Source organism: Odocoileus virginianus, chromosome 17 (assembly GCF_023699985.2).
Source record: "Odocoileus virginianus isolate 20LAN1187 ecotype Illinois chromosome 17, Ovbor_1.2, whole genome shotgun sequence".
In the NCBI taxonomy this organism is placed as follows: domain Eukaryota; kingdom Metazoa; phylum Chordata; class Mammalia; order Artiodactyla; family Cervidae; genus Odocoileus; species Odocoileus virginianus.
In genome coordinates, this window is record NC_069690.1 from 21,148,593 (window position 1) to 21,166,248 (window position 17,656).

General features: G+C 50.5%; 1 protein-coding gene across 4 annotated transcripts in view; it reads left to right on the plus strand.

Moving 5' to 3' along the window:
- The window catches only part of RPH3AL (rabphilin 3A like (without C2 domains)), a 137,716-nt gene that overhangs the window by 54,767 nt on the left and 65,293 nt on the right, over positions 1 to 17,656 (plus strand). For all 4 annotated transcript variants that reach the window (XM_070478822.1, XM_070478825.1, XM_070478824.1 and 1 more), the window contains exon 4: positions 1,320 to 1,449. In XM_070478822.1, coding sequence (XP_070334923.1) covers positions 1,320 to 1,449 — 130 coding nt within the window. The remainder of the gene's footprint in view (positions 1 to 1,319; positions 1,450 to 17,656) is intronic.

The following is a 17,656-nucleotide window of genomic DNA, read 5'->3' on the forward strand; positions in this document are numbered from 1 at the left end:
TCTGCTGAGGGCGTGGGGGCAGAAGCAGCCTCAGTGTCCACTCTGCCCTCTCTTGGCCCCCAGACAGGGCTTGATCACCCCAGGGGAGAGAGTGGAGTTGCCATGAGATGGGGGGCCTGGGTGTGGCCTCAGCTCTACTTCTGAGGAGGTGTGCCATCCTGGCAAGTGACATCACACCTCGGAGCCTCAGTCTTCTCATCTTTAAAATGGGGGGGGGGGAGGGACAGCATCCTCCTTGATGGAGGATTGTGAGGGTTACAGGAGACAGTATACCCACACACCACCCTCCATGTGTTTAAGAATTTTCACTGAGGGAATTCCCTGGTGGTCCCTGCTTAAGACTCTGAGTTTCCACTGCAGGAGGCCAGGGTTTGATCCCTGGTCGGGGAACTAAGATCCTGCATGAAGCAGCCAAAAAAAATAATAATTTTTGCTGAGAATCCACTGGACACTGGAGATACAGCGGCCAATGGAAAAGAAGTGGCCACATATTGTGGGCGTGACAGTATTGTGTGACAGGTTGTCACAAAACAGGGGTCACAGTCGGCTGAGGGGCTGTGTAATCTGGACCCTCCTGGCCCCCTCCCGCCTCCTTTGTCCCAGGCAGTATAGTGCCCCCACCCCACCCCAGCCGCCTTACTGCTCCAGCGCTCCAGGGCTTTGCTCTTGTCTCCCCTGCCCCTCTGTCTGGGATGCTCCACCTGCTCTTCACACATTTGGTCCTTGTCGTCCTTCCCCTCCTTCCCCTCTCAGTTCACATGTCCTCAGAGAGGCCTTCACTGACCACCATCCAACATGTCCTGCCCCCTCCCACCCCGGCTTATTCTATTTCATAACCCCTCCCCCTCTCTGAGGTCCCTTTGCTTGTTTTTTATATTTTCTTGTTTATTTGGCTGTGCCAGGTCTTCGTTGCAGCATGTGGGCTCTAGTTTCCTGACCAGGGGTCGAACCCAGGCCCCCTACATGGGGAGTGAGAAGTCTTAGCCAGTGGACTGCCAGGGAAGTCTTTCACTTTGCTTGTTTATAGACTCTCTCATTATGAAGCATAAACTCCAGCAGAGACTGTGTCCTTCTCTGTCTTATTTGCTACAATATTCCTAGTGTCTGGCATACTGTAGGCACCCGGTTCAATGGTAGGTGAGTGAATGATTGATTAGGAATCAGCCAGGGAAAGGAGTGGGCAGGGAAAACGCCAAAGGTGAGGGAATGGCCCTGGGATGTGGTATGGTGTGGGGGCCCCGAGGCTGCCGGGCCCGGGCAGGCAGCGGTCAGGTTGGAGACGAAGCCCACACCATCTGACTCTGTGTCCTATGCCGCAGGCGGCTGGTGGAGCGGCTGGAGACCATGAGGCGCCACGTGATGGGGAACGGCCTCTCCCAGTGTCTGCTCTGCGGGGAGGTGCTGGGCTTCCTCGGCAGCTCCTCTGTGTTCTGCCAAGACTGCAGAAAGGTAAGGCCCTGCTCTGGCTTGCCCTGCTGCTTTGTGGCTTTGCGTCCTGACTCCCAGGAGAGTGTATATGTGTTTGTGCATACGTGTGTGCGGGCCTTCCTGGTGCTCAGCAGTAAAGAACCCGCCTGCCCATGCAGGAGACGCAGGTTCAATCCCTGGGTCAGGAAGATCCCCTGGAGAAGGAGATGGCCACCCACTCCAGTGTTCTTGCCTGGGAAGTCCCATGGACAGGGTGCCTCGCAGACTGCAGTCCATGGGGTCGCAGAGAGTCAGACTTGACTTAGCGACTAAACAATAGATGTGTGCACACATGGTATCCTACACTTCATGGCAAGAAGGAGTGGGGCCTGAAGGTCAAATGGCTAGGCTTCTAGTGCCAGCTCTGGGGAGTAGTGTATGAATTCAGCTCTTCTAGTAGCTGTGTGACTGCAGAAAGCTTATTTACTATGTCAAGCCTCACTTACACAATAGGGACAATGATAATATATACCTTAGAGAGTTGTGAGGATTAGATAATATATGCAAAGTTTTTAAAACCTTGTTTGGCACATAAGTACTCAGTAAATGTTATTAGTTGTTTTAAATAAGTGCAGTTTTCCTCGGGGCCAAACAGTTTGCTAAGATTACGCTTCCTATCCTGTTGGTCGGCTCTCTTGATCCCTGGCAACTCAAATGAGTAGCAAGGCCAAGTGGATTTTCTCCTTTTCTTGTACTCCACTGATTGTTCTAAATTATGCCATATATAAAATTGTTTCCTATTGAATACAAGATTTCTTGAAATAACTTTTTAAAAATGTTATGTGTTTATTTTTAGCTGTGCCGGGTCGTCGTTGCTACGCGGGCTTTCTTTAGTTGTGGCAAGCAGGGGCTGCTGTCCAATTGTGGCTCCTCTTTGTGGTGGCTTCTCTTGCTGTGGAGTAGGGGCTCTAGGGCGCTGGAGCTTCAGTAGTTGTGGCTCGTGGGCTCAGCAGTTGCAGCTTCCCAGCTCTAGAGCACAGGCTCAGTAGTTGTGGTGTATGGGTTTAGTTGTTCTGTAACAGGTGGGATCTTCCCAACCAGGGATAGAACAAGAGTCTCCTGTGTTGGCAGGCAGATTCTTTACCACTGAGCCGCCAGGGAAGCACCTTAACATAACTTTATGTTTTTCCTGGCATTTCTAATTGCCTTTCTTTTCTTATTGACCAAAGAATAATGTGTCTTCTAATCCTCAAGGTTTCTTAACATCTGAATTTTACTCTCTATTGCATGAAGCCTGCTTCCCCCCCCCCCCCCCCCCCCCCGCCAGAATCTCTTCTAGACTCGGATTCTTACTCTAGCCTTTAGTCGTTATTGCATAGTCGTCATCATGGGACCTTGCTTTACTGCCCTCCTAGGTTAGAAGCACTGGTCCCAAGATACCATGACTTTTTCTTTTTTTGTTTTTCACTCCGGTTTTACTGGAACCCATCCTCAAGTAACTTGCATGTGCTAGATATTATTTTAAGCCTGGAGTTGTTTTGGTAAACAAGACAGATAAAGAACCTTCTCTCTTGAGAGTACATGGGTGAGGGAACCAAGGTGCAAAGAAGTTAATGTACCAAATGAATGGATGGGAAAGCCAGAATTTCAGCTAAACCTCTTTTCCCCTGTCCTGTCACATGTGGTGAGCTGGGCTGAGGAATGTGGATTAACTGGTGAGAGGTCCAAGAACACTGGAGGAGCATCAGGGGCCTGAGTGTCGGGAAGGGTGGGCACTGCTCCTCCATAAGCCTCCATAGGTCTGGACCAGATAAATACCAGCAAGGTAATGGACACAGGGACTCAGGAGCGTCTTGCTCCCAGCACCTGGGCAGGTTCTATTATAAGACTTCTACCTGTTTCCTTCTTCTGCCCCTCAACCCCACAATTGCTGTAAATGTCTGGGTTTGTGGGACCATGAAGAGGGGGTCAGAGCCTTGTCTCCATCCCCTGGAAAAGTCTAGGGCCTCTCCCCTGGAGGCCAGTCACTACCCCTGGTTGCTGACGGGTTAATGCCAGCTGCTCCCTGCAGAGCCATTGCCTTGGTAACAGCAGGGATCCCAGGGGAGGACCTCAGAGGATGAGGGGGTGGGAGATGCTCTTTCAAGGATACCGTCACCATCCCCACCCCAGGGTACCCTGGAGCGCCAGGCTGGTCCAGAGGATGTTTCCAGTTGAAGTTGTTCTTATTTTGTGGCAGGCTGAGGACTTGGTCCTGGCTTGGGTGGCGAGAGGAAGAGTCTGCTGAGCTTCTAGGGGGACTTGTTCTTGGATGACAGTAGGAGGAGAGGGTGGCAGCTGGGGCCACTGCTGAATGATGGACATTTGGGGGATGATCTTTAACCATCCATGAGAAGGCTGTGTCATTCATTCAGTCATTCATTTTCCCTTTATGCAAATAGTAGAGGGTCTGCTGCATGCAGGCCCTGTTTTAGGTGCTAGAAGTGCCATGAGCAAGATAAAGTCCTTGCTGTCATGGAGCTTGTTTGCCAGGGGTGGGAGAAGACAGACAATAAACAAACATATGTAACATCAGGTAGACTGAGGACTCTGTAGTCAGTTAAAACAAGGCGATGCTGTAGAGCATGCCTGGGTGCTCAGGGAAAGCCTCTCTATGAGCTCAGACCTTACCATGAGCAGGAGCCAGCCCCACGAAGACCCAGGTAGAAGGGTGTTGCAGGCAGAGGGATCAGCAAGCACAAAGGCCCTGAGGCAGAAACCAGCCGGGCATGTTCAGTGAACTAATGAAGGCATCTGGGGCAGAAGGAGGGAGAGCTGATCACAAAGAGCTTTGTAAGTCAAGGTCAGGAGTTGAGGTTTGACTATAACTTTCATGGGATGCCAGTGGAGCGTTTTAAGCAAGGATGTAACATGATCTGTTTTGTGGGTTTTTTTTTTTTTTTTTTAAGAAAAAGTGTGTATTTTATTTATTTGGTTGCACTAGGTCTTAGTTGCCGCATGCAGGATCTTTAGTTGTGGCATGTGGGATCTAGTTCCCCCACCAGGAATTGAACCTGAACCCCCTCCATTGAGAACGAGAAGTGTTAGCCACGGGACCACCAGGACAGTCCCTGTTTTGTGTGTTTAAGAAATTCACCAGCTGCTGTCTGGTGAATGCGTTGCAGGGGGACGTGGAGTGAAAACAGGAGATGAGTTCGGTGGCAGTGGCTGTCGTTGGGAGATGCTGAGGTTGGGGACAAGGTAACATAGGGATGGGGGCCATATGCTAAGAGAATCAGCCTCTTCAGTTTGTGTTGTAAGCAAATAGGGAAGGATTAGTTCAGTTCAGTTCAGTCGCTCAGTTGTGTCCGACTCTGCGACCCCATGAATCGCAGCACCCCAGGCCTCCCTGTCCATCACCAAATCCCGGAGTTTACTCAAAGAGGGGGTGATTAAGGGTCTTAGGAAGGAAAGAGGGTCCTGGATTGCAAGTGGGTCAGGGTGAGACGTCACTTGGCCCTGCAGGGTGAGGGGTCACGGGTCTTCCGGGACTGGCAGTAAGTGCTGTTCCCCAGCAGATGGACCTGAGCTGTGGTCCCAGCTCGGCCACAGGGCATGGCCTTGTACAAGTCACTTAACCTTTGTTTCTTCATCTGTAAATGGGGTGATAGAACATCACCACTGAGCATGGGTGAGTGTGAGAAGTAGATGAGCTAATGCAGGGGAAGTCCTTAATGTCAGGTCCACTGAAAACACTCAGTAAAGGGTCCCTGTTTTTGTGATCATCACTATTATTATTTTTAAATATTTATTTATTTGACTATGCTGGGTCTTAGTTGTGGCATGTGGAAACTTTTTTAGCTGTGGCATGCAATATGTTTATTTGCGGTTCTTGAACTCTTAGTTGCAGCATGTGCGATCTAGTTCCCCAATCAGGGATCAGGGACCCCCTGCACTGGGACAACCAGGGAAGTCCTGTACCACTGTTATGATTAATTCACCTTGAGGCTAGCTGTTCAGACTGCCCAGCTGATACTAAAAATGGAAATGACCTCATATACCTTGGGAGAGGTTTAGTGATTTCCCATGGATCAGTCAGCCCGGGCTGCCATCACTGAAGACCACAGACTGGGTGGCTTCAACAACAGAAACTGATTTCTCATAGTTTAGAAGCTGGGAAGCCCAAGATCAATGTGCTGACCAGTTTGGTTTCTTGTAAGGACTCTCCTCCTGGCTTGCAGATGACCACCTTCTCACTGTGTCCACACGTGGTGGAGAGAGAGCTGCAGTCTCTCTCCTATTTCATATAAGGACACCAGTCCTATCGGATCAGGGCCCCACCATTATGACCTCACATAACCTTAATCACCAACTAAAGACCCTGTCTCCAAACACAGTCACATTGGGCACTGGGGCTTCAGCATGAGAATTTAGATGGGACACAATTCAGCCCATAGCAACCTATGTTCTTTTTGAATTCATATTTTCTTGAACTGAAAATTGGAATTCCCACAGTTAGTCCCATGTTTTTTGTAATTTATATAAAAACCTCTTTCTGGAAGCCTTCGTAGCTCTCCAGCATTGGATGTCTTAAACAGGGAAAACAAACTCCCTGATTTCTGTGCAAGTTCCTCAGATGAACCTAACACTCACTCACTTATTCAGCCTATTCTGGGCTAATTCTGGGTTAGGGGAATCCAAAAGGAAAAGGCTCAAGAATGGCCACTTCCCTCGGGTCCTTGTGGTCAAGGTGGGCAGACAGTACTCTCTAGAATGATGCTGACAGTGGCTAGGACCAGGGATTCTAGGCCTGAGAACAATCAGGAGGGCTGCCTAGAGGAGCTGGCTTCTGAAGGTTGGGCAGGCCTCTGAGAGGCTGAAAGCAGAGCAAAGGGCATTTCAGGGAATGGAGAAGAGCATAGCAGAAGAACCTAGCTGGAAATGGGCCAGGCAAATACCCAACCATGACGATGCAGGCCTTTAGGGCAGGGAGGACACCCTGGGCCATGTTGCCAGGTGGTGGTCCCTGAGGAGCTGAGTCCCTGGAGAATCAAGAGGGAAGCCCAGACTTAGCCACACGGTCCTTGTACAGGGGTTCTCTAGTGTCTGGGGGGGGGGGGGGAAGACAATGTCATCTCTCCACTCTTGCAACAAATATTTATTGTCATATAGATATATACTGGTGCAGGCATTGGGGATACAGTGTAAAGACACACAGATGCTTGCCCTCTGGACTGGAAGTATTAAATAATTATGGGTAATTAATTACAGTTGGGCTTAGGGTTACAGAGGCAGCCCTGGGGGTGCTGAGAGAGCTCTAATCAGGTACTGCCCTAATTAGGGGTGTCAGGAGCCCTCTGGTTAGAGTTCACCATTTCTGGGGTGCCTCCCTATTTATTCCTCTCTCTCCCCTCCACACCTTTTGCAATGGCTTGTAGCGCTGCCTCCCAGGTGGGCAGGCTGCAGAGAGGGATGCTGGGGAGATCTCTGTCATGGAAAGTGTCCAGATCCATGTCTGTCCGCTCCTGGCCACACAGAGCCTTCCCCAGCAAGAGCCCTGGCCTCAAGCTAACGAGCGTGTAGATGGAACCCACGACGCTGGTCCTCAGAGCAGCATCCCCCCTAATTGGGCTTGCATGCCCAGGCTGCTTGCCCTCATTATCAGAAGGCTGTGGTCTGAAGGGAGAGGGGCAGCTGGTTAATTAGAGGACTGGCACTCCTAATTGCTTAGGATCTGAGCCCGCCGGCTTTCAGTTTAATTGAGAGTCTGGCTTCACCAATGATGGGGAGGCTGGGCAGGGCTGCCAGATAGCCCGCCCGAGCCCCTGGATGGCACTGTCACTGTGCAGGGAAAGCAATCAGATTTTTCTCTGGTCTCAGCTAAAATGTGTTCCACGGTGTGGGAGCTGAGGAGCCTGTGCATGAAATGATGGTCTCAGTAACATGTGCTGAGTTCTGGGGGAAAAGAATGAGGCAGTCCCGTGCTTTGTTCAGAGTCTTTAGGGGACACCCAGTTTGGGGTGGGGAGCAGGTGATCCCTGCTCAGGATGGGGGGTGCTGGAGGAAAGGGGCCAGGCCAGAACTTGATCCCTGCCCCTACCCTGCTTAAGGCTCTGAGGAGGGATATCCTGCTGAGGTCAGGTCAGATCCCCTCACAGGCAGTAACCCTGGGGCCACTAATCCTATCGTGAGGGCCGCACCCTCTTGAACTCTCATTGAACTCTCTTTGAACTCTCATCACCTCCCAAAGGCCCACTTCCAAATACCATCACACTGAGGGTTAGAACTTTAATATGTGAATTTTTAAAATTAGTTTATTTTGGCTCTGCTGGGTCTTTGGTACTGCCTTCGGGCTTGCTCCAGTTGCCACAAAGGGGGGCTACTCTCCAGCGGCAGTGCAGAGGCTTCTCATTGCAGTGGCTTCTCTTGTTTGGAGCATGGGCTTTAGGGTTCACAGACTTCACTAATTTTGGTGCACAGGCTCAGTAGTTGTGTTGCACGGGCTTAGCTGCCCCTTGGCACGTGGGATCTTTCTGGACCAGGGATCAAACCCACGTCCCTGCATTGGCAGGCAGATTCTTAACTGCTGGACCACTAGGGAAGCCCCCAATACACGAATTTTGAGGGGACACAAGCACTTAGTCCATAGCACCTGCTGAATAGAAACGCTGCCCGTGGAGGCAGTGTGTTTAACAAGCAGCACTCCTGGGGGTTCTGATCCTCCTTGAGTTGGGAAACCCCTGCTCTGGGGTCCCAGCCCCAGGCCTGGCTTAGGGCAGTGGTGAAGGACCTCCACTGACCACCTTCTCTCTTCTCGTCTTGCTCCCCACACCCTCCCCTACACCACACCGCTCCACCCTCAGCTAAAGAGTCTCCTGCACCCTCCCTCAGACCGTCCTTGCTCTTGCAAACAGTGGCCACAGAGACGACTGTCTCACCACGTGATGTCCTTTGGAGTTTATAAAGCTCTTTCACAGAAGTCATCCTTTTTGGTCCTTAAGACAAAGCCGTAGGGAAGCAGGGGAGATGAGGCTGTTCCAGGTCACAGATGGAGAACAGGAGCTCAGTTCAGTGGTGTAGCCTGCCTGGGCCCCCTGGCGAGGTCGTGGGGAGCTGGGTCCCCTGGGGTGAGTTGTTCTGCTGTGTTGCCTCTCCATTCTTTCAGATGGAAGCCTTCACATGTCACGTTTTCCCTTCCTTGGAGAAACAGAACACAGGAGGAGAAGAAACATCATATGCGATAGTTAAATATTGAAAACATGATCATATAACAAGAAAACCTGAAAAACTCTAAATACAAAAGGTTGACATTGGTGAATTTAACATGCGATTGTATCAAGTTTAATATATATACAAAAAAGTCTGTACAGGCATACTTCAGAGATATTGTGGGTTTGGTTCCAGACCACTGCAGTAAAGCAAATATTGCAATAAAGCAACAAATTTTTTGGTGTCATAGTTCATATAAAAGTCATATTTACACTTTACTTGGGTCTATTATTTTTAATATTTATTCATTTGACTGCACTGGGTCTTAGTCACAACATGTGGGGTCTTCGATCTTTGTTGCAGCATGTAGAATCTTTAGTTGTGGCATGTGGGATCTGGTTCCCTGACCAGGGCTTGAACCAGGCCTCCTACACTGGGAACACAGAGTCTCAGCTGCTGGGCCACCAGGGAGATGCCTACTGTAGTCTATTATGTGTCTATTATTAGTCTATTATGTAGTCTGTGTGCAATAGCATTATGTCTTAAAAAAAAAAGTACATACCTTAATTTCAGGGCTTCCCAGGTGGCTTAGATGGTAAAGAATCCACCCACAACGCAGGAGATCCCCTGGAGAAGGGAATGGCAACCTACTCCAGTATTCTTGCCTGGAGAATCCCACGGACAGGGGAGCCTGGGGGGCTACAGTCCATGGGGTCACAGAGAGTCAGACATGGCTGAGCGACTAACCCTTTCACTTTAATTTTAAAACGCTTTATTTCTGAAAAAGGCTGACCCTCACCTGAGCCTTTCATCCAGTGGTAATCTTTTTGCTGGTGGCGTCTCGCCTCAGTCTCGCTTCCCTTGTCCTCCCTATGCTGACTGTGATCAGGGTGGTGGTTTCTGAACTTTGGGGGAGCTGCAGCAATTCCCTGAAATAAGACAACGGTGAATTTTGCCACAACGACTGATTCTTCCTTTCATGAACACTTGCTCTGTGGTATGGAATGCTGTTTGATAGTATTTTACCCATCATAGAACTTCTTCTAAAATTGGAGTCAATCCTTTCAAACCTGCCACTGCTTCATCAACTAAGTTTAGGTTATATCCTAAATCCTTTGTTGTCATTTCAGTAGTCTTTACAGCATCTTCACCGGAGTAGACTCCATCTCAAGATACCACTTTCTTTGCTCAGCTGTGAGAAACAACTCCTTATCTGTTCAAGTTTTATCATGAGACTGCAGCAATTCAGGCCCATCTTTAGGCGCCACTTCTAGTTCCCTTGCTCTTTCCACCACATCTGCAGTTACTTCCTTCACTGAAGTCTTGAACCCCTCAGAGTCACCCATGAGGACTGGAATCAGCTTATTGCAAACTCCTGTTAATGTTGAAACCCTAACCTCTTCCCATGAATCATGAATGTTCTTAGTGACATCTCAAATGCTGAATCCTTTACAGAAAGTTTTCAGTTGGTCTTGCCCAGATCCACCAGAGGAATCGCTATTGATGGCAGCTATAGCCTTGGGAAATGTATTTGTTTTTTTTTTAAATATTTATTTGACTGCGCCAGGTCTTAATCGAAGCACGTGGGATCTTTACTTGTGGCACGTGGGACCTAGTTCTCTGAGCAGGGATCAAATCCGGGCCCCCTGTGCTGGGAGCGCAGAGTCTTAGCCTTAGCCTTGGTCTTTTAATTTGTGTTGAGACAAACATTAAAATTTACCAGTTTAATAATTTTTAAATGTATAGTTCAGAGACATCAAGTACATTCACGTTGTTGTGTGACCATCACCACCATCATCTCCAGAACTTTCTCATCTTGCAAAACTGAAACCCTATACACCATTAAGTGATAACTCCCCATTCCCACCCACCCCAGCTCCTGGCACCCCAATTCTTTCTGTTCTGTGTGCTTGACAATTCTAGATACCTCATATAAACTGATTGTGCCGTGTTTGTCTTTTTGTTACTGGCTTCTGTCACTTAGCACAATGTCTCCAAGGTCTATCCACTTGGTGGCACATGTGAGAACTTCCTTTTTAATGTTAAATAATAACATTGTATTTGTAACACATTTGGCTGATCCATTCATCGTCAACAGACACTTGGGTTGCTTCCACATTTTAGCTCTAGTGAATGGTGCTCCTGTGAATTTGTTGCTGTTGTTGAGTCGCTCAGTCATGTCCGACTCTTTGCGACCCCATGGGCTGCAGCACGCCAGGCTTCCCTGTCCTTCCCTGTCTCCCAGTGTTTTCTCCAACTCATATCCATTGAGTCAGTGATGCCATCCAATCATCTCATCCTCTGTCGCCCCCTTCTCCTCCTGCCCTCCTGTGAATATGGGTATGCAAATTCTCTTTATGAGACTCTACTTTCAATTCTGATGGGTATATATCCGTAAGTGGGATTGCTGGATCGTGGGATAATTCTGTTTAATTTTCTGAGGACCCGTCACACTGTTTTCAATTGGTGGGTGGATTGTTTTACAATGGCACTGACAGCGCACGAGGGTTGGGAGGGGGCAGTTTTCCCAGGGCCTCCCTCCCATGTGAGGGTGCAGGGAAGGTCATCCTAGCTCTCTGTCCCCTCTCTGTTTCCTGTCCTCAACACCTCTGTCCCTCAGGTGCAGCTCTGAAGGCAGCAGCCTCCTTGAGCCATTTCATCTGAGCTGCCTGCAAATTGGCCCCGCCATGTCCTTTCTCCTCCTCGACCTGATTCAGATGTTAGGAGACGCGTGTTTGTGCCTCATTACAAAGATGGATTTTTCATTCAGCCGCTGATGTTTCCTAAATTCCCAGAAAAAGTCACTTAATTCGTCTTCCCCGAGGGCCCGCTCTGGCTGCTTGGCAGGAATTGACTTGGCTGCCGTTGCGGGGATCGGAGGCTTGGACCAGACACCACACGGCATCATGGAACATCTGCTCACCCAGGAATCTGACGAACAGAATGTCTCCATCAAGGCACACTTCTTTCTCCCTGCTCTGGGGCCTACGTCCGGGCCTTTCCTCCCCAAACGTAGCTTCTTTTTTGCCACTTTGTGCAGCTCAGAGCCCATTATCAGCCCGAATATCACAGGTCAGCCGGGTTTGATGCAGACCTTCAGCTCAGGGTCATCAGGACAAAGGCAGTGGTTCAGTTCAGTCGCTTAGTCGTGTCCGACTCTGTGCTACCCCATGGACTGCAGCACGCCAGGCTTCCCTGTCCATCACCAACTCCCGGAGCTTACTCAAACTCATATCCATCGAGTCGGTGATGTCATCCAACCATCTCAACCTCTGTCATCCCCTTCTCTTCCTGCCTTCAATCTTTCTCAGCATCAGGGTCTTTTCCAATGAGTCAGTTCTTGGCTACGGGTGGCCAAAGTATTGGAATTTCATTTTCAGCATCAGTCCTTCCAATGAATGTTCACGACTGATTTCCTTTAGAATTGACTGGTTGGACCTCCTTGCAGTCCAAGGGACTCTCAAGAGTCTTCTCCAACACCACAGTTCAAAAGCATCACTTCTTCAGTGCTCAGCTTTCTTTAGCTGAGCAGTGGGGGAGTTGCTGAAAGCCAGGCTAGGCTCTCGGTGGCAAGGCTCAGAGTGTCCTGGAGAGAGACCAGTGGGGGACCCTGCTCACTGAGCTCACCTTCTAGCCAGGCCCTCAGGAGCTCACCGCTGATGGCAGATAACGCAGCTCGGCATGACAAGTGCCATAGACACAGATGTTGTGGGGGATCCCGGAGTGGAGGGCTGTGGGGGATGCTGGCACCTGAGAGGTACAAGGGGCTGCAAAGTGGAACTCACTTTGAGCTGAGCCTGGAGGGTGGCTACCCAGGTCCTGGGGGCAGGGGTGGGAGGACATTTCAGGAGGACATACAGGGACTGGTGGGCGTTTGGCAGAGCTGGTGGTTGTGGGGAAGGGGGGAAGATGGAGGGGGTGATGGCAAGACGCAGCCTGAGGGAGGGAGAGAATGAAGTGAGGGTCACCAAGGGGCCCCGTGTGCCAGGCTTTTGGCCTCAGAGCATCAGACACTGCTGAGTAGGAAATGACAGCCGCCAGGTAGGTCTCTGGGGAGCTTACGTCCAGACGCGGATTTGGAGGTGGGAATGTGTCGTGGGTTGGAAAGAGCCTGTCAGACGTGGAATTATCCAATTAGCAATAATAAAGCCCTTAATGGAGGCAGGAATGACTAAGATGGGGACTCAAAGGACAGTTAAGAAGGACTTCCCTGGCGGTCCAGTGGTTAAAAATCTGCCTTGCATTGCAGGGTACGCAGGTTCGATCCCTGGTTGGGGAACTAAGATCCCACATGCCGCAGGGCAACTAAGCCCGCACGCACTACTGAGCCTCCGCACCTCAGCTAGAGAATCTAGTTGTGTGCCACAATGAAAGATCCTGCAACTAAGGCCCAACACAGCCAAATAAATAAATAAGGAAAAGAAAAAGACAGTCAAGGGTTAGAAATAACAAACGCTGCCAGTGACTGAGAGTTCACTCTGGGCCAGGCCCTAACAGGTCACGATCCTGCACTTTCTGGCCCTTTACAAAAAAACGTGCCCACCTTGACCTGGTCCATTAGCCCCCACCCATTCATTACCTGTTGAGTTTGCCAGGTGGGAGGATCTAGGGTCAGTTGCTTGGTTCCAGAGTATTGAAGGACTTAGTGAGGTGGCATCCTTTATTTTCTTATTGACTTCCTTTTTCTGGAATTTTGAAAAGTAGTTTATACTATTGCATAGAGATTAAGAGCCCTGGATTCGGGATGCCTGGGTTCCCCTCCTGGCTTGGGCAAGCCCCCTCACCTCTCTGCCTTAGTTTTCTCACCTACATCATAAGGTGGTATGGATTGAATTGAGTGAAATACATGGTAAGCTCTTAGTAACAGTGGCTGGCACCAAGTAATTGCACAGTAATTATAAAAATCGAATAATATAGAGCACATAAAACATTAACCCCCTGCCCTATCTCTGACCTTAGCAGCTTGCACATTTGTCCTTCTGTATCTCTCTCCACATGCAGGCAAATGTACACAGGTATGTGTATTATACATATTTGTTAATGGGACCATAATATACTCCTTACTCTTTAATTCTCTTTTTTCATCTTTTTTTACTTAATAACATATCAGACATCCTCTCCAGGTCTATATATGGAAATCTAATTCCATTCTTGGCTGGTTGATGTTAGGGTGTTTTTGCCCTTTCCTGTAGCTGCCGCCTTTTCAGGCTCTCCACACACTTCAGGGGGCAGGACTGGGGTGGGGGCCCTGGGCCTGGGCCCACCTTCTCTTGCTGCAGACACCCCCTCATCTTGTTAGACCTGGCTTCTCCCCTCATCTGCATCTCTCCCAGGGCTGTAGCCTCTGCCTTTGGCTTCAGCTGTCTCCCTTTGCTCAGCACTCCCCCCAAACACACATATCCCACCCGTGTCTGAAGTCCAGTTGAGGGCATGGGTCCCTGTGTACATCAGAGGACAAACATAGCTGGTGGGGTGGGGGGCGCCGTGTTACCTAAACTCATACCTGCTTGCTGACCCTCCCCTGAGTGAGTGGCCCAGAAGTTAGGAGCGCAGGAAAGCTCAGCTCTGGGCTCCCCCTGTGACCTTGGGTCAAAATCCCTTCCTGCTCTGCACCTCTCTTGTGCTCCCTGTGAAAGGAAGCAGTTGAGGGATTAGAGGCAAGGGTCTCCAGGGCTATCCAACCAGTGTCCTCCCAGGAAGCTCAGGTCATCCCAGTCCTCGCAGGACCACTACCCCCAAACCTGCTCCCCTGGGATCTTCCCCCCTACCCTGCCCCCCGATCAAGGAGCAGCAGCAGCCGCAGCTGTGATTTGGAAGCTCATCTCTCTCCAGAACACAGCTTGTTAAAACACAATTTGTTTTTATTTTAAAGCCCAGGCGGGTTTGCTTCCCAATTCACTTTGGCTCAGGCTGTGATGGAGCCCCGTGTCCTCTCAGTAGGAGGAAGCCAGGGTGGGGCTGGGCATGTGCTCCTGAGAGCTCCCTCTGCCTCTGATGATGCCTCACAACCCCTTGAAGGTCCGTAGGCAAAAAAAAAAAAAAAAGGCAGTGATTATACCCATTTTCCAGATGGAGAAACTGAAGCTCAGAGGGATAACTTGCTCCTGTTGGCACAGCCAGAGCCTCACAGTTCCTCCTACCTCTTGCTTTAGAACTTTGCCCACATGCCCTTTAGGAAGTAAAGAGAGGTAGGGACTTCCCCAGTGTCCAGTGGTTAAGACTCTGCACTCCCAATGCAGGGTGTATGGGTTTGAGCTTTGGTCAGAGAACTAAGGAGAGAGAGAGAGAAGGTGCTATCTGGTGCTTGCCCATGGAGTGTGGAGGCCATTGGCTAAGTGCCCCCCACACTGGGGCAGGGGTGGTACCCCCAACACTGAGGCTCACCATTCACTGTCGAGTGTGGTATCCCAAGCACCCTCTAGACACCCTGAGATGTCTGAGCAGCAGCTAGAACATGTGAGATGTTTGAGGTCGTTGAGTCATAAACTGCTTAGGGTGAGGCCAGCCCCTCACTGAGTGGGCAGAGTCTCTGTAGGCATGGGTGAGGGTTGATGACAGCAACCAGGCTTCCCCCCGAGACCTCTGTCCGGCAGCCCCTGACACCCTTCGCCACCTCCCTCAGTGGCCCTTCTGCCCGGGTCTGGTCAGGGTATCGTCCATCAGGAGCGCACCAGCAACAGGAAGCCGTCCTGGGAAATCTGTTTAGTGGCTGTTACCAGGAACAGTAATCTGGTGCAGCCTCCCATCCTCTGTTGCGGTAAATAACAGATAATGACATTTCCAGTCCGAGCTGTGGCTGGCGCCGCCCACGTGGCCCTCACCTCGCCGGCTGTGCCCCGCAAGCTGCCACCCTTCATGGGGCCAGCAATTCTTCATCACTCCTAAATTGCCCCTGTTTCTTCCTGCTGCGTCGTTTCCTGCACAGCTGTTTGCTGTTCACTGACCTTAACTGGAGGTGGATTTAGCCTGTCCTCCTGTTTCCCCCGGGAACACCAGAGCACGGCTCCTGCAGATGGCGGGGCACGGGGGAGCTGGCTCCTCACCCAGGGTGCCCTTTAGGCTGGGCATCCAAACCTGGAAAGAGCCCGGCCTTTGTCAGAAGGCCTTTTAAGCTCCTTCTTCCAAACCCTTTCTTCACCCTTGTCATCCTGCCTTCCATAGGAGTAATGGCTCCCCCAGGTTACAGATGGAGGAACTGAGGCTGGGAGGGGTCGTGACTTGCCAAGCCTTTCAGAGGTGTAGTTCTGCCCAAGAACCACATCTGCCTTGCTGAGTTTCCAGGTACAGACAGGAGTGTAGCCTGGGCCCTCCCCGCCACAGAGCATGAGGCCTTAGCACCAGGGTGCCCTTGCGGGGCCTCCCCACCCAGTTTCCTGACCGCCTACAGTGGAGTCTCACCTGTTTTCTAGCTCCTTCTCGGTCTTGCTCAAGTGTGGGTTCCCCCCACCCCAAAGTCTTCAGTGGCTCCCTAGTACCTTTAGAATAAAGTCTAACCACCTCCACGTGGTATCCAGGACCCTCAGTCCATTCATTCCCGAGCACAAGCTGCCAACTTCAGCAGCATAAGCAACCCACCCAGACTGGGAGTTCCAAGACCTGGCCCAGACCTGTCACCATGCTCCCTGGAGCTCTGCTCCTATGCATCACCAGGGTCCCTAATTGATCATTAGTGCTGTTGCTCCTGGAATGTTAAGAAGCCCTAGGGTGTTTGTTGAAGCTGCTCTATTTTTCAAATTTATATATATATATAATCAGTTCCAATGACAGGCTTCCAATGACAGTTCCAAAGACTGGCTTCGAAGATATTTAATGTGTCCCAGGCCCTGGAGGTACACAGAGAAGGGAGAGGATATTTTCACATAAACCCGTCTTTTGATAAAGATTTTTTTTTATATGAACCATTTTTAAATTCTTCATTGAATTTGTTACAATACTGCTTCTGTTTTACGTTTCGGTTTTTTGGCCTGTGGGATCTTAGGTCCCTGACCAGGAATTGAACCCACACCCCCTGGTGGTGATGTCCTAACCACTGGACTGCCAGGGAGGTCTGAAACCTAACCTTTTGAGAGTTATGATGATTCCAGAGAGCCAGAGAAGATGGTGCTGACCCCTGGGACAGGTGGAGTTGCCGAGGGGCTGAATGTCCACGCAGGGTTGGTGCAGAGCCAGGGAACCTCCTGACTTTAGCTCCGGGCATCTATGCTAACTTGGCTTCCAGTGGTCCCTGGATTGGCCTTCTGCAGCCTCCCTAAGACTTTCCCACCCCCCACTCTGTTCTCTTTGGCCCAGCAGCTCAAGTGTGTGGTCTGGCTTGTTGTCTGCATCCGGCCTGGCCCTGTGGTTCTGCTCTGGGGCCACTCCTGCTCCCCAGGTCCTGGCCCCCACGAAGACCCTTCCTCCTTATGTTCTCCCCCTCCTCTAGCTCCATCAGAACTCAAACATTCACATCTCCTTTAGTCTAAACAAACATTTATTGAGCACCTACAGTGTGCCAAGCAGCAACCCAGGTTTCAGAGTGACCTCAGGGGTCAGGCCAAGCCTCGGCTCTCCTGAAAGGCCTGTCCCAGGGATGGCGAAACCAAGAGTAGACACACTCGGATTAACATTGAAAGATCAGTGGTCTGCACAGCCTCTCACTTCCCTCAAGTGCCCCAGCTTCAGCCAACGCCATGTGCTGTCCCGCCCTCGTCTCTGTCCCCTGCCTTCCTCCCAAGCTCTAGTCTTGGGTGTCAACTGGGGCCAGACAGCTCTTCCAAGGAGTCCCCTCACACTGCAAGTATCAATGTGTCCAAAGCTAAATATTGTGGCAGCCGCTCGTCCCCACTCTGCTGACATCACCACCATCCATCCTGTTGGCCGACTGGCAGCCTTGGATGAGCCAGCGTCCTTCCTTTTCCTCACCTTCCAAACCCAGCTAGGATCGGAAGTTCCATAGGCATCTGGGAATGTTCTGGAAAAAGAGCCTCTGCTGAGAATATGGAGGACAAATTGACCATGAGTGATTGAATCTGTATTTTCAGCCAAGGCCCTTTTTCTGAAACTCAGATCTGATCAAATCCCT